At 39.7% G+C, this 24,271-nt stretch overlaps 1 protein-coding gene across 1 annotated transcript in view; it reads right to left on the bottom strand.

Annotated features, from left to right (window-relative positions):
* The window catches only part of Cul3 (cullin 3), a 92,136-nt gene extending 69,326 nt beyond the window's left edge, over positions 1 to 22,810 (bottom strand). The window contains exon 1 of the mRNA XM_057757662.1: positions 22,311 to 22,810. Within this exon, the coding sequence (XP_057613645.1) occupies positions 22,311 to 22,376 (66 nt within the window). The 5' untranslated portion in view covers positions 22,377 to 22,810. The remainder of the gene's footprint in view (positions 1 to 22,310) is intronic.
* Positions 22,811 to 24,271: the final 1,461 nt, after the last annotated feature.

Raw genomic sequence — 24,271 nt, 5'->3', positions numbered from 1 at the left:
TTCAGATCTATTGAAACAACCTGCATTTTATCAGGAAGTCTAAGCAAAATGTATCCAGAATGAAGTTTTTATGCCAGTCATCCCCTAAAGTATCTTTTTTTGATAAACACCTTTCTTACCATCATTGATTTTCCCTCTCTACTAAATCATTCCTATTTACATCCAAAATTATCAGTTTTCTACCTTAAAAACATATCCTTGTAACCCTTTCTTCTTTCCATTTTTAATGAAATAAATAGCAAGGGATTGGAATGGTCCTTTATATTCAGTATCTCCAAGTCCCATTTACCCATTATTTCTTTAATTTACAACAATATAACTTTCAGCCCTACCATTTCACTAGAACTGTCAAAAAGTCACCAGTGACTTCTACATTCATAAATCTAAAGATCAAAGTTCAGATCTCATTTTACTAGACTTATTCAGCAGTATTTTTGAAAGAGCTTACCAATTCTACTATTTAAAACAAAATTTCACTTACCTTCCAAGCACTACAGCCACTTACTTTTCTTCCCATTTCACCAGTTTCTACTTGTTTGCTTCTGGTTCTTACCACCATCTCCAATCCAAGACTCATGTTCTAGAGATCTCACCTATTTCTAGAATTTCCTATATCCTATCTGGCCGTGTCTCTCTTGCACATTAATGGTTTCAGCTGCCCATTCAATGTTCCTACTGAGCATCTCAAACTCCTCAAGTTTCAAAGACAAGTCCTAATCTTTTCCCCCACATTCCACTTGCCCAGCAGTATTTTCCAACTGAACAAATGTCTACTTCTTTCTTCCTGGTGCTAAGGGCAAAATCATCATCTTTGGCTATTCCCCTCACTTCAATTCCAACCCAAAATACAAATCTTGTTCTCTATCTTCAAAACACAGAGAGCACAACCCCTTCACAATATTTCCATTAATATAATCATAGTTGTAACAGCTACTTCATAATTCTTGGCCTGCCTCCAGAAAGTAATCTCCTGAAAACATAAATCAAATCATGTCACTTATCTGTTCACAACCCTCAAATGACTTTTCATTTCCCCTGGAGTTAAAGTCAAAAGCTTGTAAGATTCTCCCACAAAGCCTCATTTGATCTCATTCATCTCTCAACTTCATCTTTTCTCCCGTGTTCACTCTGCTCTGTGCACACCTACTTCCCAACTGTTCTTTGGAATACATAAACTTTGTTTTAGCTTTTGTGTTTCTTACCCTCTCTGTCTGGAATGTTTTTCTCTCAGACATATCTGAACGTCTCAAACCTGCTAGCTACCAATGAACAGTTAAGTGCCTATCCTCTTTACCATCGCAGCCTCCATTCATTACTGACCCCTCCCATCTACTCCTATTATTTTTATTTTTCATGTTAGCTTCATGAAGGCAGAAAAATTTTAATTTCCCCTAAATAAACTTGGTACATAACAGGTATTTGTAGTTCCTGACTAAGTGATCCTTTTGCTAACCCCTGACCAAGGAACCTCTTTTGTATTACTTTGTATTACTTAGGTCTACTCAGCTCAGTATTTACCATCTGGGAAACACTAGTCAGTCAACTGCCCTAACTGGGTTAGAATTACTGAGTTAGTGGAATTTTTTCCAAGTCATTATTTATACATAAATGTGTGAAAAAAGGAGTCTAGAAACTAATTATTTCACTTAACCTAACTGTAAAACGATAGCTCAACTGAATCAAAAGGATCCTTAACAGATGATTCAAGCTCAGTCTAACAATTTGGGATAAGCTTCAAAATGTAAAATGCTAATGTAATACTTCCATCCACCCACCAAATTCTCCTCACATCCGAGGTCTACTAGAAACGTTAAGAGAATCTACTTCTATGCCTAAACTGCTAATTTTTATCAGATATCCTGACAGACAAAATGGCATGTCTGGTAAACGTAAAGGTGTGGTTATATATAACTTTTCACATCCAAAATAATAATAATAATAATAAAAAGGTACATACAAATCAACACAGAAAATAACAGCCTCAAATATTTCACTCACTTGCAATTAGGTTTTAGTCTATTGATAACTATCAATACTGTAGTAAACCAAAACCATCTCATAGCATTAAAAAACAAATATACAACGCAGGATATAAAGAAAAATTTCAATGAAAGGGAAAAAATGAACTTATTAACTCCAGAAATACTTTTATCACAAAATATCTGTAAAGGATCTCCTCAGGCTCCTTATTATCTAATATAAGCTAGACAAAGCACAAGGACAGATCTACACAGCACAACTTATTAAAGAAGCTTATTAAGATTACCTAAAAACTCTCACGCTATTATAATAAACCACTTTTTAAATTTATGTATTTGGCTAGGCGGTAGTGGCTCATGCCTTGAATCCCAGCACGCAGGGGCCAGAGGCAGGAAGATCTCTGTGAATTCAAGGCCAGCCTTGCCTACAGACCAAGTTTCAGGACAGGCTCCAAAGCTACAACAGAGAAACCCTGTCTCGAAACACAACCCCAAAATTAAATATATATGTATATTTTATAATACAATAAATATATTTTAAATAAGTATTTTTATTTATAATTAAGTTATATATTTTTATATTTATGTTATTTATAATTTATGGTTAAAATAATAAATTACATATGGTGTTTTTCAATATTCTAAGTAGAATTTTCTATGTCATGCCTTGTAAGTAGAGCAATGGTTAAGGTCAGAGGACAAATGTTACTTCTGGTGATTACTACAGTAGTATCAACTAAGCAATACTAAACACAAAGAAATTACATAGTGTTCCACAAAGCTCCAAATACTACAATATTCAAACCACTGGACTCACTTCACATTTCACATGTAGGATGTATCAGACTGATTATCTCGAGAAACACAATATGCTACACTAGTAAAGAACATAGGTTTTGATGGGGAGGGCTTGATTTCTACCATGATTTTCTCACTGTCAAACCACAGGACCTTAAACAAATCATTTAACTCTTGATTTTCTCATTTCAAAAATAGGTCTAATAACATGACTTATCTCAAAAACTGTCTGTCACAAAGAGTAAATGAGAATGTCAGTAAGTTTAGCATGATTCATCCTTGGGCATAGTATAAGCCCACAGGATATAAGTATAAACACAGACCAAGAGTGTTTGCAGATAGAATCTCTTCAAGTCTCATGTGTTCTGCAAACAAAATTCAGAAAGTTTTCAAACTCTGCATATAAGAGCTAAGACTTAAGGGCATAACTATGAAAAATGGCTATCAGTGTTCAGCAAATTTACTTCAAAGCGTTATTTCTCTGTATGTTTGTCTCTCAATACTATCAGTCATGTAAAGAATTTCCATCCCCATCACTCTCTTTGGCTCTTGTCACTCTCCATAATGGGTCCCTTATGCATCTTTACTCATTATTAAGGTTACAATAACTATCCACTGTTTGCAAGAAGTCCAAAGTTTCCCAAACTATGTACAGTATTTTTGCAAATATAGCTAGTATGTACTTCTTTTCTAAAGGGCAAGTACCTAGTTTTTAATCAGAATTCTCAACCTGGGCTTATTTTTGTCTCACATGACTGTTAGTATTTTTAACTTAATAAAATCACAAATAAACACATGATAGGCTTTTGTGGCTCCCTAGCCCATATTGCTAGCTCAAATTTTACCCAAAAACCTAAAGATCCTATACTCATATTTCCAACCAATTCCAGAAACAGATCTAACCATGGGTACATTCCAAGTAAATTTACACACATGCCCAAATCTTCTCTGTATTCTTCTGTTTAGTCACAGCATTATAAGTCACTTAATTTTACAAACCAGAAGCATAATCTTACAATCCTTCCTATCAAAACCCTTTTCTGGGGTAAGGTGGAGAAGGAATACCTTTTCAAGGGACAAACACATCCTTCAAGATGCAGTTAAGGGTTCTTAGTGTGTTTCCAGTCACAGAACCCTGCTCTGTCCACCTCCTAGCCAGTGGGTTTGGTTTGTTTATATTTTACTTATTTCGTTTATGTGTGCATGTCTGGAGAGTAGGGATGAACGTATATGTAATCAGTGGAGAGCTTACAGGAATCAGTATCTCCTTCTACCATGTGGGTCCTAGGGACTGAACTCGGGTCATGAGGCTTGGTAGCAGGAGCCTTTAACCACTGAGTCATCTCACCGGCCCTACTCCCCCTTTCTTAATCTGATTCTTACATGATTCTGAACCCAGTTCAGGTACCATACTCTCCTGGATTTTTTCCCTGGCCACACCAAAAGTCAACATTCTTCTTCAGATCTTCCCATTCAGGAGTTTTTTGCAACCAAGGCCTTAGGGGGACAATGTACATATTTCCACGAACACACACAAACACACACACACAAAATTTCACTTAATGTCTGCTATGTAATTATAAATATATCGTATCCTTCCCCAAGAAGTTCAAGTTACAAAAAATAAATTCCTTCAACAAGAAAAGCTTCTTTTTAAAGGACAGATATATAATTATTCTTAAATACTTTGTAATTCCCTCATTAGGCAATAGCAATAAAAAACTGCTGTCTTTAAAAAACTATAATGCTCATCTATACTATTTCAAATGGTATATCTCCCAAAGGTCTGAGTTTGAAAAGATGTCTATTACATACTTATACAACTTGAAGGTGCTGTAATTATTAAAACCTTGGGTAGAATTACACCATATTTTTGCATCCACAATGTACAAAGTACAAGAAGTTTTCAGTCTCTTGTGAATACCAGAAATATGCAACATGGCATGTGTGTGTGTGCTAATGTATATATAAACAAACAAGGAAAAATATTTAAGCTTAGTTGAAGCTTCAGTCTCAACAAGGTTTCCTTGGTATACTTTTCTGAGGAATCACAGTATTCTTAACATTTACGACAGAAGCACTAATTACTAAGGAATCTCCCACTTAGACTATAAACACTTCTGCCTAGTGGTTTCTCCTCCTTTGTTATTGTATGCCATTATTTATAAATGTGTGTTTATGCATATATACATACACACACACACACACACACACACACACACATATATATACATGGCATAATGACTAGTGACATTAGCTAATGATGATAAAAGATCTTACGTGGTGACAGAATTCAAGGGCATACAATATCAATAACCTCATTTTTCTAGCACTAATCTCTTAAATACTTAGAAACATTTAGTCAACTATTAGAAACAAAGTCAAAGATCCAAGCGTTGAGGCAAAGAGCATAGGGTAAAAACACTGAATAAACAAGTTATTAAAATTTCCAAACTTGGCTTTCCTCATCTGTTTGTGGTGAAGAAAAGAGAGATGGTGTACTGAGTGGCAATTAAGAACATTTATGAAAGCACACAGAATATACCATTTGCTTAATAAACACAAATTTGCTTCTTCCTTTACTAAACAACATGAAAGCATTGCCTAGTGATTTTGAGTATAAAATCATTTATGCTTGCTTAAATGTTTTCTTTTTAAAATAGGGACCATTTGGGAATAAAAGTCTGCCAAGTCAAAAATAACAAAACAACAAAAGAAAATCACCTCAATAATTTATGTCATGAGGAGAAAAAACTATCAATTAGCCTGGGACAATTTCACAAAAGCACTAAATAAGAGTATCTACACCAAATTGGCCTCACTTATAAGACAGCTACTTTTAGGAGGTTCAATTATGTTCAGATTTCAATTTTCAACACATGAGTAGGATGCTCAGGTATCATGCCAAACATCTGGAAAATTTTGGAACTTACTTTTCAAAAACAAGATTAAGTTTCTAGATTGGTCTATCAAAGCCCATTTGTTTATAGATTTGACTAGTATTAACAATTCTACTTCAATTATTTTTTGAATGTTTTTTATAGATGAGAAACATTTCATAAACCAATATGATCATAGCAAGATGCAATCATGTAAGTACATTTGTCCCCAGCATCTGTGGAAAGCTGATTCAAGAAACCTCAGATATACCAAATTTTGAGAATGTTCAAGTCTCTTATCTAAAATTGGGTACATAAATCATCCCAGTACTGTTAAGTCATTTCTAGACTACTTGTAATACTAATGCAGTATAAATGGTAGGTGAATAGACTGCCTCCCACTAAAGCACAAAGCTGGCCAGTATCTCACCAACAGTCTTGTTTTCATAGTTTCAGAAAAGACAGAATCTTATAGTAGCTGTTACAAAAGAAAATACATGAATGCATGACTTAAATTTATACTTCTATAATCTAAAGTTAGTTTTAATAACAATGACATTATCATTTTCCCCTTTAGCAGAAATCACTAGCTTTTTAAATAATTAAGAGTTTTTCCTAAATGAAACTTCTACCAAACGTAAGACAACAACAAATAGTAGCTACACTGGAGAATCAATTACATGTAAGCAAAGGGAGAAACAAATGAAAGTGTAATTTGCCACTGCTATTAGCTGGGTTTTTGAATGGACCTAATTGTAATCAGTTATGACAGAAGACCCATCACATACATTTCTTACAAAGATTATGCTGTGGAATCTGCTTAACCTTACCTAAAACTGTCAGGTCACAAAAAGCACATGCAGGAAATTAGCTAATTTTCTCACTGCTTCATATGAGAACTTAACCACTACCAGCGGAATACAGCATTCCCACTTGAGAAAAATCCTCTGAAAGGCTAAATAATGTCTGTCACATGAGACAAAATGTTTTACACAAATTCCAAGAAGATCAGACAAGCATTGTTTCCTATATTTACATAGAAAAAGAAGTAGAATGTGCCTAAGGTAAACCCCAAATTAAAACCTCTGCATTTTATAAAATACAAAACAGAATATGTGGCATATCAAAGACCACAAAACTAGTAAGAGCAATGAAGGAGCCCAAGGGTCCCCCTATTGTATCACGTCAACTCAAATTATTAAGCCTCTCCATACTGAAAAATTCAAAATCAAGGCCTGTATTAACAACGCATCATTATGGCTACATACTTCAGGCTGGTCCACAGAAACAAGTGTTTAATTAAAAAAAAAAATCAGGTGTTAGTAGTTCTTCTACAAATCAAGGTGCAAATTCCTACGTGAAATCTCCTTGTCTGGTCTCCAAATTCCCCATCTGTTAAATTAATAACCAATTTTCTCCAAAGTCCCTGTTATGGTTCGAGTATTTGTGTCTGCTCCAAAGCTCTTAAGTCAATGAATAAACCAATACTAAGAACTGAGTCCTACAGGATAAAAGTTATAGGGGTGGATCCTTCATGGGTAAAATTAGGTAACCTTATAAAAGTGCCTGATGGAGGGAGTTAACCCATCTTGGACCTTTGCTTTTGGTCAAAAGAAGAAACAGCATTCCTTTCCTCTGGAGTATGTGGCATTCAAGTGTCATCTTGGGAAAAATGAACAGCCTGTCAAAAAACTCAATTTGGGAATATCATGATCACGAACTTTCCAGCCTCTAGAAATATGAGAAGATAAGTATTTGCTCTTTTTAAGTTGTTCATATATGGTCTGCTGTTACAGTTACTAGGACAATCCTCCCAAGCTTTTTTTTTTTTTTTTGGTTTTTCGAGACAGGGTTTCTCTGTGGCTTTGGAGCCTGTCCTGGAACTAGCTCTGTAGACCAGGCTGGTCTCGAACTCACAGAGATCTGCCTGCCTCTGCCTCCCGAGTGCTGGGATTAAAGGCGTGCGCCACCATCGCCCGGCTCCTCCCAAGCTTTTTAAAATCAGGAGCTAAGGAGATGGTGCAGTTCATAAAATGCGTGAGGACCAAGTCTGGATTCCCACCACCCATGTAAAAGGTTGGGTGTGATGATGCATACCTGTAACCCCAGTGCCAAGAAGGTAGAGACAAAAGTATCTCTGGAGCTCTCTAGCCAGTCAACACAGCTTTATCAGCGAGCTCCAGGTTCAATGAATGTGCCTGTGTATTGGCTATTATTTTTTTTTAAGTCAATTTGACATAAGCTAGAGTCAGAGAGGAGGGAACCTCAGTTGAGAAAATGCCTCCATAATGTTGGGCTGTATGTAGGCGAGTCTGTAGAGGATTTCATTAACTAGTGATTGTTGGGGGAGGGTCCAGCCCACTATGGGTACCCTCCCTGGGCTGGTGGTTCTGGGTTCTGTAAGAAAACAGCTGAACAAACCACGATGAGCAAAACCTGTATGGCTTCCAAGCTCAAGCTCTGCTGTTTGAGTTCCTATCCTGACTTCCTTCGATGATGAACAGTGATAACAAAGTGTAAGTCAAATATACTCTTTCCTCCCCTAATTGCTAGGTCCATGCTGTTTCATCACAACAATAGCAACCCTAACTAAAACTGTAGATAGAGCTGCGGCCGCTTCCCGCTGCCTGGCTCCCAGCCACGGGCTAGCTTTACCCAAAATAATTACACGGAAACTGTATTCTTTTAAACACTGCCTGGCCCATTAGTTCTAGCCTCTTATTGGCTAATTCTCACATCTTGATTAACCCATTTCTAATAATCTGTGTAGCACAACGAGGTGGTGGCTTACCGAGAAGGATCTTAATCTGCGTCCACCTGGAGAGGAGAGCTATAGCAGCTGCCTCACTGCCTTCTTCCTCCCAGAATTTTGTCTTCCCGCCTACCTATTTTCTGACCTATCAGGTCAAGCAGTTGTCTTTATTAATTAACCAATGAAAGCAACAGATAGATAGAAGACCCACCTACATCATAAAACAACCTATCTCAAAAAATAAAGTAGAAGCCAGGTAGCAGTGGGACATGCCTTTAATCAGGAGGATCTCTGTGGGTTCCAGGACAGCCAGAGCTGTAACACAGAGAAACCCTGTCTTGAAAAACCAAAAATAAATTAAGTAATTAAATAAGTAAATAAATAAAGTGGAAAAGAGACTAAAGGCACCAAACTTGTATCTTGGCATTACACAAGAATGCATACACACATGCACATGTTCATAAACAAACACCACAAAATACTTTAGGAGAAAATAGTTAAATCTGGCCAATTTAATTCATTTAAAAACTATACTTTGTGTGTAGGCTGAGCAAGGTATCTCTCCATAGAGAGTGGGCTCCATAAAGTAAGTCCATGCATTAGGGTTAGATCACAGTCCTGCTGCCAGTGGCTCCACATACTTCCCAAGTCACACCATTGTCACAAGTATTCAGGGGGCCTATGCCTAGGAAGGGCAGGGGGTAGGATTGGTCTTGCCTCAATGAGGTGAGATGATGGGACAGACTTAGTTGACTTCCCAGGAGAGATCTTACCCTCTCTGAGGAGCAGATGGGGGGTAGGGTGAAAAAAGGGGGGAATGGGAGGAGAAGTGGGAGGAGGAACTGGGATTGGTATGGTAAAAGAGAAAAATTCATCTGAGAAGATGTAACTTCTCAGCCATGCCGGAGGGAAAAAAACAAAACAACAAAAAACTATACTTCATGTTTCATTCACAAAAACTAAGAGAAGTATTAACTGAATTCTCTAATTCTTGTGCTTTAAACTCATTTCACTGTTTACTACTTAGGTATACTCTAAATTTTTTCGAAGTACTGCAAGTAATATTATTTCTAAGTACACACTTAAGATAAACTGCACTGTGCTGCATACACTGGATAAGACCCAGGACTCCTAGACATGTCACCAGTCAATTTTTTTTTTTTCAAGATAGGGTTTCTCTGTGTACACCTGGCTGTCCTGGAACTTGCTTTGTAGATTAGGCTAGACTGGAATTTACAGAGATCCACATGCCTTTGCCTTCCGGGTGCTGGGATTAAAGGCATGCACCACCACCACCACCCAGCTATCAGTCAATAATTTAAACCAATTTGGAATTATTTTTTCAGTATATTTCTTTTGAGAAAGCATATTATTCCAGAATCTAGAGAACACTTAACATAAATATGTAGTATCGCATGCAAGATCAACCTGGGTCCCATGGATTGCATGCATGCATGCTAGGACAGCTATGAATATGACCCAATACTTCTACAGATGAGAATGCCATGTAGTGATGTCCAATGGATGGACAGCCCTGGTAGTCTAATGGAAAACGGCATTCTTTTTGAGTCAGACACTTGGATATGAATTCTGCCTCTACCCTTTCTATGTGTATATATAATATTACATATGTTTGTGGTTTTCTCAGAACTCCCAACTGGATTTAAAACAAGAGGAAAAATGTCAACTAAAGCTTGTCTTTAGTATTTGAGATCAGCCAAAAATATTTAAAACAAAATCCAGAATAAAGTAGGTGTTCAACACTTAGCAGTTTACTAATCGTATGAAATGACTTCTCTCTGTTGGAGATGGAGAGTACCTGGACATAAAGAGGAAAACAAGGTTCATTACTTGGAGAGGATATGTCAACAGAGCTACTTTAGAGAATAAACTGCAAGCAGTGTATTAAGGATCCCTCTTCGTAATGTTGCCTTGCTGTTTTAGAGTATCTCCAAGAAGTCTTACATTTTCCAAAGAAGGCAGACTCCCCTTTGACGATTTTGTTCTCTTGCTCAGCACTTCTCATAAAAAAAAAAAAGTTCTTTTTTTCTCTAGACTCTAAGTCTTAAAAATATAAAAGTCAAATCAACAAATTTTACTTAATCACTTCAGAATTTCAGTTGGCATTAAAACATTAAAAGGAATGCTTTTCAATAGCAAAAGCTTTGGGCTAGTCAGACAAGTAAAAGGCTAGTTATCCATTTCCTATCACTACCTAGCTGGGCAAGCAGGGCCCTGTTAGGCAGGCTGGTGATTAGTGATGTTAAGGCAATGACTAAGCTTTTTAAGTGCACTCTTTTACAGAATCTGTGTCTGACTGTGACAACTGTGACTATAGGAAAGACTAAACATTTTAAAATGAAAATTCTGACTTTAAAATTAGCAACTCTTTCTTTAAAATCTCCCAGTTACACTGCTATTAGAAAGTAATTTTTATACTATCTCATTTACTCCTTATAATTAGAATCTGTGAAAAGCTGTCCTGTGGTGTGCCATTTTATCTTAAGAGATGACTGCATTATTTCATTTACTGAATACTATCTACTCTATGTTGTGTATTATTATAACTAGATTGAGGAAAATCAATACAAAAAGATTTGATACTTCCTCTAAATGAAAATCATACTGCTAAATAGATATAGACCATTCTATCAGGACTTTGGCTATAAAAACAAATGAAATTGGTAATGAAGACAAGAAAAAGCGCTTCTTTCTACTCAGACCAAAGGAAAGAGTAATGATACACGTTCAAAACTATTAAATATAAAGACTGCTGAAGAACTTTCATCTCCTGACACAAGTTTTCCTAGTGTGTATGGGGGTGGGGGAATAGTTGTTAGATTTTTTTGAAGCAGGGTAAGAGAATTCTGTGGGGAGAGGGGTTCAGGACAGGGTTTCTCTGTGTAACAGTCTTGGCTGTTCTGGAATTTACTTTGTTGACCAGGCTAACCTGAACTCACAGAGATCTGCCAGCATCTGCCTCCTGTGGCTGGGATTAAAGGTGTGTGCCACCACATCACACACCCCACACACCTGGCTGAGAATTCTTTTCCCTTTTTTTTTCTTTTTTTCCCCCGAAGACAGGATTTCTTTATATAACAGCCCTGGTTGTTCTGGAACTCATTTTGTACACCAGGCCTGCTTCTCTCCTAAATGTTCGGACTAAAGGCATGTGCCACCACCGCCTGGCAAGAATTCTTAATAAGCAGTTTTAAGTACAGTGATTAAAATTTTGAAGCTGGAGAGATGGCTCGTGTAGTGATATTTCATTTGTATTTTAATAAATAAAGCTTGCCTGAAGTTCAGAGAGTAAAAGCAGCTGCAGTGATCAGTCTTACAGACCAGGCAGTGGTGACACACACCTTTAATCAGTAGCCACACTAGTTTGTCATAGAAATCAGGTGGTAGTGGTACACATCTTTATTTATTTTTTTAAATATTTATTTATTATGGATACAATATTCTGTTTACATATATGCCTGCAGGCTAGAAGAGGACACCAGACCTCATTACAGATGGTTGTGAGCCACCATGTGGTTGCTGGGAATCGAACTCGGGTCCTTTGGAAGAGCACACAATGCTCTTAACCGCTGAGCCATCTCTCCAGGCCCCGGTACACATCTTTAATCCCAGCACTAGAGAGGAATATAAGATGGGAGGGCACAGCTCTCAGTCACAATCTCATTTTGAGATTCCTGGAGGCAGGATCGCCATTTCAGACTGAGATAGAGGTAATAGCCAGCTGTTTTGCTTTTCTGACCTTCAGGCTGAATCCCAATGTCTGTCTCTGGGTTTTTATTAATCGTGCTACAGCTCGGCAGTTAAGAAGACTGGTTGCTCTTTCAGAAAGAGGACCCAGGTTCAATTACAAGCACCAACATGTCAGCTCACAACTGTTGTAACTCCAGTTCCAGGGGATTCAACATTCTCATACATGCAGGCAAAACACCAATGTAATAACATAAAAAGAAGTAACAGCTGAGCAGGAAAGGTGAAAGAGGACATACTAGCTAGGTACACACATAAAATGCTTCAAGTCATTGAGCATCTGTCTAAATTAGTGACCACTGTTTTTCAATTTTCTTCTGTTCATCACAGCCTAGAAAACATGGCAATGAAGGCAAATAGGTGGTATCATCCAAGATGGGTTTTGCTAATCCTTTTGTCTTTGTTCTGTAGAAGAAGGGAATAATGGAACAACTGGTAGCAGAGGAGGTAATGACAATGCCATAGTTTGGTCTCCTTGAGGTCATGAATACAATGCAAGAATCAACCAACCAAAAAATAGAACAAAATAATGACATAGCAATCGCTTATATCTGTTTATAATGCTTATTTGTCCTCCAGTACTATTCTAAAAGTTTTGTGTATGAACTTGGCATGAAGGTTAGAGAAAAGGCCCAACAGTTTATGGTACTTGCTGTTCAATAATCAGGACTCGAATTTGCGTCCCAGCACCCATGCCAAGTAGGTCACAAACACCTATAATTCTAGTTCCAGGGGATCTAACATCCTCTTCTGATCTCCATGGTTTTACACATGTGCACAGAAAATAAAATCTGTATAAAAACATCTTATGTTATTATTTTCTAAAAGTTCTGTATCTAATACATGGCAGAGCCATGACACGTTAGGTGTTTTAAGATTTCTAACAGCCAATATTGTCCAAGAGAGGATGTTACTGTAATGCACAGTGGCCAAGATAAGAGTTATTACTGTAGATCCATTACGTGATTCACATCAGCAACACATAAGCATTTTAATTTAAACAAATAAACATTCTGACATGTAATGGATAAAATTAGGACTTGAACTAGCTGGGTGGTGGTGGCGTATGCCTTTAAAGTGGTGCCAGCACTTAGGAGGCAGAGGCGTGCAGATCTCTGTTGAGTTTGAGGCCAGCCTGGTCTACAAGAGCTAGCTACAAAGACAGGCTCCAAAGCTACAGAAAAACCTTGACTCAAAAAAAAGAAAAAAAAAAAAAGAAAAAGACAGACAGACAGACAGAAAGAGAAAAAAAAAGACTTGAACTAGAGATAATTTATATCTATGAAGGAGACACTAAGTTACTCAAAGACTGAGTGAGCATTAATAAAAAAGATGGTCAGAAAGGAAAATAGTAATTCTCAAGAGTCTGAGCCTAAAAAGATGATAGCTGTGGCGCAGTAACTGCATTCTGTGCCCAGAATGAGCGTAAGTTAAGGTAAACCTATCCCCTCAGAGCAAAGCTATGCTTCTGCTTCAGATGATAAGAAACAAGAAAATCCTGAGGACAGTACAGAGGTTAGATCATATACAGTTAAAGAACTGGCTCAGTCTGTACAATGAAGTGAGCTGAGATGGAGAGGACATCTAAGTGTGTCCTGACAGAAGTACTCGGTTGTACTGTGGAGTTCAGCTAGGATATAGAAAATACTGTACCTAGTCAGGCGGTGGTGGAGCTCACCTTTAATCCCAGGACTCGAGAGGCAGAGGCAGGCGGATCTCTGTGAGTTTGAGGCCAGCCTGCTCTACAAGAGCTTGTTGCAGGACAGGCTTCAAAGCTTCAGAGAAACCCTGTCTCGAAAAACCAACCAAAAAAAACAAAGAACAAAAACCTGTACCAGAGACTAGGACAATAGAAGTCTATTGCTGAATCTAGAAACCTTGGTAACCCATCATACCACTTACTTTCAAGTAATTTGTTCTAAACACTAAGGAGATTACCCTTCTAAGAAAGATGATACAGGATCATTAATGATCTATGACTTCACTTACACACCCAAACATTTCAAACCACCATTTGCACTAAATTAATCAATTACAATTGTTTGGCTTAAAGAACCAGTTTCTCATTTATCAATCATCCACTACCCATGCACATTTTGTGGTTCAAAAAGCTGTCTAGTATAAGCACTGGACAAACCCATAATCTAACTGGGGAGCAATACCAAGAAAGGGAGGAGAAAGAAAATAACACTTAAAAAACGGTGGTGTTTTAAACCTGTGGCTCTCAACCTTACTAAGGCTAAAGACCCCCAAACAGAAAATTATTTTCTTTCTTTTTTTTGGTTTTTCGAGACAGGGTTTCTCTGTGGCTTTGGAGCCCGTCCTGGAACTAGCTCTTGTAGACCAGGCTGGTCTCGAACCCACAGAGATCCACCTGCCTCTGCCTCCCGAGTGCTGGGATTAAAGGCGTGCGCCACCACCGCCCTGCTCCAGAAAATTATTTTCTTTTTTTTTTAATGCCACAGGTCTTTTTTTTTAAATATTTATTTATTTATTATGTGTACAATATCCTGTCTGCATGTATGCCTGCAGGCCAGAAGAGGGTACCAGATCTCATTACAGATGGTTGTGAGCCACCATGTGGTTGCTGGGAATTGAACTCAGGACCTTTGGAAGAGCAGGTAGTGCTCTTAACCACTGAGCCATCTCTCCAGCCCCCAGAAAATTATTTTCAATGCTACTTCATAACTGTAATTTTGCTACTGTTATGAATCATAATGTAAATCTGATATGCAGATAGCCTTAGACAAACCCCTGTAAAAGATTGCTTGACCTTCAAAGGGGTCAAGACCCACAGGTTGAGAACTGCTGTTAATTCTCTCTCCAAAAACCAGTAGCATTCTGTGCAGAACCCCAGAGGTATTAACCCTATATCCTTTAGATTGCATTCTTGGGTGGTTTGCAAATTGCTTCTGCAGATTTCAGAAATGCTAAGCTAGAGTTTGTATAAAATATGGAGGGAGGATACATCACTAAATAAGTATGCAGAATTTCAATCTACCTACAAAAACATTACAATTTTAATATTCAGATTATGGCAAAATCATGAATCAATAGTGACATAATTACAGTTAACTGTGCGCTAGTTAAATTCTAAGCTTTACTTTATCACACAAGAAGATGGTAAGGCACGTCCTTTCAGTATTCTCATTTTATAGAGAAAACTGAGGCTAATTTAGAAGACAGCACAGCTATAAAGAAGTGGACCTGTTGTTCAAACCACAGCATTACAGAGCCCACATTTGTAACTGCTATTCTCTCAGCCTCTTTTGAGACAGGGTTTCTCTGTCTATTTGGAGTCTGTCCTGGCACTAGCTCTTGTAGACCAGGCTGGCCTCAAGCTCACAGAGATCCGCCTGCCTCTGCCTCCCGAGTGCTGGGATTAAAGATGTGCACTACCACCGCCCTGGCAGTCTCTTTACTTTTTAGCCATACGACTAACACATATATCAAATGCTTCAAAACTAAAAGTTCCTCAGGGTTTACCCATAGTTTTTACCCTTACTAATAATAGTGAAAAATAAGAGAAGTATACATACACACAAAAAGGCTCAAGTAGTTTTTTTTTTTTTTAACCTATTAAATAAAAAAGATGTATCTGGCCAAGATTCAAAGAAATCAAACAATCTTGAAGTGTATGCTTCCTAGTCACATTAAACAGAACCAGTTATAACCTGGTTCTCGTACTTACAGACTAACCGCAAGCACACTAAATTCTCAAGCCCTCGCACGTAAAACAGATAAAATTAAGATAGCATAGAACATTGGTTCTCAACCTTCCTAATGCTGTGACTTCTTAAACAGTTCCTCGTGTTGTGGTAACAATAATCATATTATACTACTTCCTAACTATAATTTTGCTACTATTAGGAATCTTTTTTTCTTTTGTTTTCTGGTTTTTTTGCGTTTTGTTTTGTTTTTGGTTTGGGTTTTGGTTTTTCAAGACAAGGTTTTGCTGCAGGCTGGCCTCAACCTCAGAGATCCACCTGCCTCTGTCTCCTGAGTGCTAGGATTAAAGGTGAGCACCACCTCCACCCAGCCTGTTATAAATCTTAATGTAAATATCTGATATGCAGATGGTCTTAGGCAAACCTCGGGGAAAGGGTTGTTTGATCCCTAAAGAGGTCACAACCACCACAGGTTGAAAACCACTGGTATAGAGCTTCAAGAATCAAGTTTAGACTGCCCAGTACATGGAAAGCATTCAACTAAGTTTTAGCAGTCTACCTTCCTGGATACTCAATATGTAATATACTCTATTCAGCTCAGTAATTCTAGAATCATAGATTATTCAGAGTCCAAGCTGCAGTCTGTACAGAGAAAATAGGAACTTCCTAGATTCAATCAAATACCTGACAGAAGGTGAATGATTAAAATTAAAACCAATGACTAAAAATGTTTCAAAAATATAATCATATGTTCTGAAGGAATCATGATTAAACATGGAATACAGGGAGTTCAAGACTTAGTGGTTATGAATACTGGTGAAAGACCTGGGTTCAATTCCTACCTCCTCAGGCACCAACAACACACGTGGCGCACAGATGCACATGCAGGCAAAACACTAATACACATAAAAAAATAAATAAAAATAATTTTAAAAAAAGAATACACAGAGGGGGATATAAAAGCTCAGTGTTAAGAGCGCTTATTTAGCATATCTGTGGCCCTGGGTTCAAACTCCACCACACAAAAAGAAACGAAACCACAAAAATGTAATATACAAAATAAAACTGAATTCGACTAAGAAATCACGCAGTGGTATGAAGCATTAAAAAGAGAAACATCAAAATGCTAATATTCTGCCGGGCGGTGGTGGCGCACGCCTTTAATCCCAGCACTTGGGAGGCAGAGGCAGGCGGATCTCTGTGAGTTCGAGATCAGCCTGGTCTACAAGAGCTAGTTCCAGGACAGGCTCCAAAACCACAGAGAAACCCTGTCTCGAAAAACCAAAAAAAAAAAAAAAAAAAAAAAAAAAATGCTAATATTCTTTATTTTATCACTTTCATGATTAGAAAGTCTACTAAATTGTCAAACCATAATAAATCTATTAATTACATATCATATTTTATCTCAATGACTCTTAATATTAATACATTTTACAACAGGCAAACAAGAATTTATTATTTTATTAACTTATTTTAAAATAAATTATCCAGTAACATATTAAGTCTATCTACTAAAGACCCTTCTGAAAACCCTGAATGAAAGGTAACAAAAAAATCTATCCTAAGTTCTCCACATTTATAATACAAAGAAAAGTGTAGTATTTCTAGTCATAATTCTATACTCTTTCTGAACTGGACAGATGTTATTAGTACCACCACTAAGCTACATTTAATCAATGAATGATCTTCAAACAAACGACTATTTTTGTGTGAATGATTTAACTTCCTAATTAATGTATTATATACACAAAAGGTAAATTTTCACATTTCTAGACTATGCTACTGTGCAAATAGGCTTTAAAATTCACGGTGTTGGAGAGATAAGATGGCTCAGTGGGCAAGAGTGTTTGCTATGTAAGGATCTGAACACAGATTCTAGTGCCCATGTAAAAAGTTCAGCACAGGATGTGTGAATGAGAAGCTGTAACCTCAGCTCTATGGAAGGGTGGGGACAGAAGGATCCCTGAGACTTACTTGTGGGCAGCCAGCCCATCTTCAGGTTCAGGGAGAGAACATATCATAAGGGAGTAAGGTAATATAGACAAGTATATCCAAAGTCCTCTGGCCTCAAACATACCCACAGACACATGTGCCACACCACAGACACGTTGCACACACAGTAACAGGCACCAATTCTCTCTCTTGCATACAAACAAAATTCAGCCTTCACACTAATTTTCCCAACTCTTCTGAATGCCTCAGGAGTTAGAGTGTGCACCGCTCTTTCAGAAGATCCCAGCTTGGTTCCCAACACCCAAGCCCCTTGGTTCTCAACTTCCCCTAACTCCAATTCCACAGGATCCAACACCTTCTTTTGCCTCCATGGGAACCTGCACTCATGGGCAAGAGTCTACACTTAATTAAAAACCAAAGTAAGAGGCCCAGAGAGATGACTCTATGGTTAAAAGCACTTGCTACTACTGCAGAGGATGTAAAGTTCAGTTTCCAGAATCCATATGGTACTCTGCCACCATCCACAACTTCAGTTCCAGAGGATGATGCCTTCTTCTCACCTCTGAGGGCAACAGGCACAAAAGTGGTATGGACATACAAGCAGGCAAACCATACAAACACAACAAAATTTTTTTTTTAAATAAAAAAAAAAAGGAAAACATTACGCTTTTTATCTTCTCTTATTTTAAGCAAAGCTGCAATAACTCTAAACTATAAATGTTATACATAAGCTACTAAGTCTGTTAAGCATAAATGTAAGCAGCATTTTGGTATGTTTCCCCATAATTTCTCTGTAAGAAAATAACAGGGGCTGGAGAGATGGCTCAGGGGTTAAGAGCACTTACAGCTCTTCCAGAGGAACCGGGTTCAATGGTGACTTACAACCAGTTGTAACTCCAACTGTAAGTGGACCTGGAACTCTCACACAGACAAAAGTACAGGCAAAAATGTCAATGCACATAAAATAAATATAAGGAAAAATAAAAAAAGACACAGAATGAAAACAGTTTACTCCTGGGTTTGTGTGATTAAGACTGTTATTTAGCTTTCCTACAGATACAGTACAAACAGTTCTAACAAGTACCTCCTCTAGTAAACAAACCTATTGTAAAGTTCAAAGACGTTCTTTAAATCTGGCAAATATTACTGTAACTAGAAATAGGGGAAAAAAAAGACATTATCTATCCCCAAGTTCTTATCTTATTTCTCCATGCTCTAATGTTTATCATGAATGATCTTAGCATTTCTGTCACGTTGTGGACATCATCCGCTGCCCATGCTGCAAAGGTAAAACTCATCTACAATCACAGAGCAGATTACATCCAGAGTTGTCCCTGTTATGATTTAGCATGCTTCATAGACTATTAACTGAAGTTACTTTCAGGACCCATGGGAGCTTTCTAAACAGACAGGTCACATCACTGGAATGACTTTCACTGTGTCTCCTAATCTTCTAAGCGATGCCAAGAATGGTAAATGACAGAGGAAGGCATTTTCATTCAAGAATCACACCTCCAATTCCAGCCATGCCTGTTAAAACCCATGTGAACAAACTTCTGGACCATACAGAGAGAAACAGTTTTTCATAGAAAAGTGACCCCAGGAAGAGTATGCAGGAGACAGAACAGGAATGAAAACACATGCTAACAGCAACGAAAGAATCTCTTCCATAGGAATTACTTGGCCTGAACCCATATGTAATGTCCCTTCTTAATAATAATCAAGTTCTGTAGCCCCAATTGATATTTTATGTACACTTTTTACAAAATATTATCAACAGGAGCCAGATACTGTTCAAAGTGCCCACTGCTCTTTCAGAGGACCAGAACCCAGCACTGAAATAGGTAGTTCAGGATGACTTCAAGGTGGTATCTGACTCCTCTGCCCTCTTCAGAAACTTACACTTATATGTACAAACCCATCCCCCACACAATTGTTTTGAATCACCAACAAAAGATTTAAAATAATCTATATTCTATATAATGAAGAAAAGTCTACAAATTAAGTCAACATTTTTTCTGTCAACTGTCAAAGTACACAGAAATTTGTAATCTTAAATTTCATATGTTTACTTAAAAATGTAAATGGAGGGGAGCAGAAAAAAATTAAACTGCGCATTAAGCTGGTGTGGTGTAACTTTCACTATGCTGAATAATGTGAAGGCAAGCTTAAAATACACTCTAAAAATATGAGCGTACCTGTCTGATCTGGTAAAATTGTATCTGAAGTCCTCTCATGTATATACGAACTATTCTGCAAAGTAACTGACCACTACTGCACAGTGAAAACCAATCAAATCCAAACTTACCCATTCCTTTTACACATCAATTTTTTGGGGGGAAAAAACCAACAAACCTGAAATAAGCAACTGAAACTTTTTAACCTAGTCTCCCGTAAGTTATAACTAACATATCTCCACATGGTGTTACCATACACCAGTGGTAGGAATACACACACATACATAAGCATAAATGGTATTTATTTATGTATGTGTGAAATACTATTTACATCTTCTGACTAGCAGTTCATGTGGGCTGTTATACGCAAGAGCACACTAATCTCTATGAAAGGAACTCTGACAGTCTAAGGACTCGATTCCCAGAAGTCAATGAAATATCACTGGACCATTATCTGTCCCAAACAACAGCTGATTATTTTCAATGGGAACTACCTGTGACTGTTATTTATTTATTAACTAGGAAAAAAAAAACAAAAAACAAACCAAAATAAAAATCTCAGTTCCAGTACTATATATTATCACACACTATTATCTTCAGCTAATGGAATAAAATTCTCTCCTGCTTTTACTCCCTAACACTAGCTCCAAAAAACAAAGATCTTTGCCTTTCCACCTCTACTAGTGAATTCTCAAGCCCTAGTGACAAACAGTGCCTGTATAGAGCACTCAGCATATCTTGGACCCTTGAAGGAATGGGAGAGAAAAACAGGTTCCAGCAGGGAAATAGAGAGGTCAGAGAGGTGCGAACACTGGTAAAGATAGAACTGGTTACTCTGAAAAATACTAACTTGTCAGATAAAAGCTCTTCAACATTTTACTAAACAACAAAGCCTTCAAAACCGAACAGCACCAAGAGCAAACATTTCCTAGAAAACCAGTGTCACTGTTTATTTAAAAAAACAAAACAAAAAACCTAAAAAAAGAAGCAGGGGGAAGGGGGATAAGAAAGATTTGACAGTCACTTGGATGGTTGATTCAGTAAGAAAACTATTATTACTCAAATTCAAGTTTACAGCCCAACTACAAAGAAAAACACACTAGTGAACTTTTTATTAGTGCTATCGTCCCTTTCTGGTGTAATCTTTTATTAAAAAATCATTCATAATGCAATTATTATGAAGATAATTCATTCTCCTGATTGTACCCTCCCTGTTCACAAAGACCCCATTTACTTACAGAAAGGTTCGCAATTCTGGATCAGATATGTACTTTTCCTTTGGATATTAAGAATTCAGAGGCCCTAAAGTTCTCCAGGACAAAGTTACTCAACTCGGACAACACTGTCATCTTTCCCTTCCTCACTGCAAAGGGTACTTCAAGAAAAGCCTGCTTAAAAAATGACAAAGTCCCCCTTCCCTCCCACAGGACAGAATGCTATGACCCTTAGGAAAGAAAAACACATACAACTTTCCTCGGTTTTACTTTTAAAAATCTGCTCGCCTGCCGGTGTGTCTGTCTACTTGACTTGTACCTGTTACTGTGGCGACATGAGCAAGTACGTCCAGTTTCCCTGTTACAACAGGACGTTTTAATTGCCTGCCACAGGCTGTCTGATCAAGGCATGGCATCCAAAGTTACACTCCATCTACTAAACACCGCAAGCCTATGACTCAACGTAACGCCAGGAGAAAAATAAGTTTCTGAGAAAACGTTTGCTGTCGCTAAAATGCTACAAGGTAAAACAAGCCTGCGTGGCGACTGTTGAGGACTTCCTTGGCTAAGACATGGAAAACCAAGAGCCCAGTTCGTTCCGTGCCTCCCCTCCCAGGAGCGGAGGGAGGATACTGAACAGGAGTGGGTGAAGTGCTCAGGAGGTTTTGCAGGACCAGAGATGCTCTATATAAACACTACTATGCTCGGTGCTGGTGGTGGCATTTGTCACCGAGTGGGGCAGGCGGATAGCGAGACGGCTCCCGACAGAGGAGGGGGCAGAGGCGGGCAGTCTCCCCTCACCACCGTCAAGTCAAGCCGGGTCCTTCGGGAAACCACAAGCCAAAAGTTACACACACGCCCCACGCGAGAGCGGCGGCGGCAACGCGCGTCCCTTCTGGGCCGCGGCACCGAGACCGAGGCCGTCGCGAAGGAGGCCCCGGGGCGGCCCGGGAGGCGAGCGCGCCGGCCCGCGCCGCCCCGTTGCCGGGAAGGCTCGCGCCCCGCCACCGGCGGCCGTGGGGGAGGGGAGGCGGGCTGCGGCCTGTTGGCGGAGTTCAGCCCCGGCCTCGCGTGCGGCTCCCGGCCGCGGCTCCGGGTCCCGGGCGCCGAGGACCGACTCACCGGAAAGGCCCGGATCCGCATCTTGGTGTCCTTCCGGCTGCCCGTGCCTTTGCTCAGATTCGACATGGTGCTCGGCCCCTCCCCGGTGGCGGCGGCGGCGGCTGCTGCGGCTCGCACTCCGAGGCGCCGGTGTCACATTGAAGGCGGGAGGGCGGCCGCGGGGCTCGGCGGGGGGCGGCGGCGCGGCCCCCGGGCTGGGCTGGGCGGCGGGCCGGCCCCTGGGCGGCCGCGGCAGCGGGGGCGGCGGCTCGGGCTCGGGCGGCTCGGGCTCGGGCTGAGCTGGCGCGGCGGCTCCGCGGGCTTCCCCTCGCGCCGGGCTCGGCTGCCTTTATCGCGCTTCTCCGCGATGGCGGCGGCGGCGGCGACGGACAAACATCTCACTGCGCAGGCCGAACGTCCTCCTCCTCCTCCTTCTCCTCCTCCGCCTCAGCGAGACGAGATCCGGCCCAGAGGGTGGAGGGGGGAGGAGGGAGGGAGGAGAGCGGAGAGTGGAGAGATGGGGGAGGGAGCAGGAGGACGGGAGGGGAGGCGGGAGGCCTCGGCGCGCACGTCAGATCTCGCGAGATCAGGGCGGGCGCGCCGGCCCGGGGCGGGGCGGGGCGAAGCCCGGGAAGGGTGAGCGCCCGGAGGACTGAGGGAGGGGGTGGAGTTGAGGATGGGCGTGGCCAGCGGCCTGGAGGCGGGAGAGGGGCGGGGACTGTGATGGGAGGTGTAGGCTGCGTTTTCAAAAGAGGAGCGACGGAGACCCCGGTAGGCGGAGGTGGCCGCTGATTGGTGGAGGGCGAGGATGATGCGTCACGTGGGGCAGGAGGCGGGGAAGTTCCGGGAGCAAAGCTGGGAGGGTTCTGCCGTGGGCTGGCCCGGCTGAGCTTGGCTGGCGAGGGTTGCAAGTAGTCTTGGGAAAGGGCGTGGGTTGCGAGTGGGCTGGGTCTGCGTCCTAGAACTGTTCGGTGTTTTTCTAGGGCACGTGGCCTAGGGATGGGTACTTGAGCCCCAGCCAAACTCGAAAGGAGGGTTCGTGCCTGAGTTACCTGCGGAGTAAGAAACTGCTGTCCCCTATTTCCCTGGGTGTTGCAACCTCAGAACTAAGGCCACCAGGCTTGCTTACACCGTGCAAGCTCCTGCGCTTGTTGGTTAATTGATATTTTCTGGAGGAACAAAAGCCAACTAATATCAAAATCCGGTTTTTATTTATATAGAAATAAAACAAGTGCCTAATGTAGTACCGTATTTTAATTGTTTGTTAAACATAATGATAGACACCTGCCAAACAAATCTTTTGTACCATTACAAGAGCAGTGTAAATCATTAAAAAAAATCGCCATGAAATTCAGTTTGCTGTAGGTTTTGAAGCATTTTTTCTTTGTTTGTTCGAGGACTCATCATCCTATAGGCTTTTAAATTAGTATGAATCCTACTTCCTAATTTGCCTACTTGGTCAATTGCTGTTTCCAGCTCTTCAGGAAAATATGTTTTTCCCGAAGTTTTTCATTTTCACATTTTAAATGAACTGTTGTCCGGGTGGACATCTACATTTGAAATCTGAGCTCTAAATACTTTTTAAAATAAAAAACCTAATAAAGCTTGTTTATGGTCAGATTAGCCCTAAATTATTTGTGATATCTAAGCTTGCAGTGCTATGCTCTCTTTGGTTGAAAATTCCTCATTGAAAAAAAATATATTTACCTCCTGACGTGGTGGCACACACCCTTAATCCCCAGCACTAGGAAGGCAGAGGCAGGAGGATCTGTGTTTTCAAGGCCATCTTGTTCTACAAAGTGAATTCCAAGACCACCAGGGTGGTTACACAGAGAAACCCTTTCTCAGAAAACAAATATATATGTGTGTGTGTGTAAATATATATGTGTGTGTGTAAATATATATATACATAAATATATATACATAAATATATTTATATATTTACACACACACACTAATCAAAACAGAAGCTTAAGGAAAAT

The sequence above is a fragment of the Chionomys nivalis genome, chromosome 2 (assembly GCF_950005125.1).
Source record: "Chionomys nivalis chromosome 2, mChiNiv1.1, whole genome shotgun sequence".
Classification (NCBI taxonomy): Eukaryota; Metazoa; Chordata; class Mammalia; order Rodentia; family Cricetidae; genus Chionomys; species Chionomys nivalis.
This window is presented reverse-complemented; position numbering and strand designations above follow the sequence as displayed.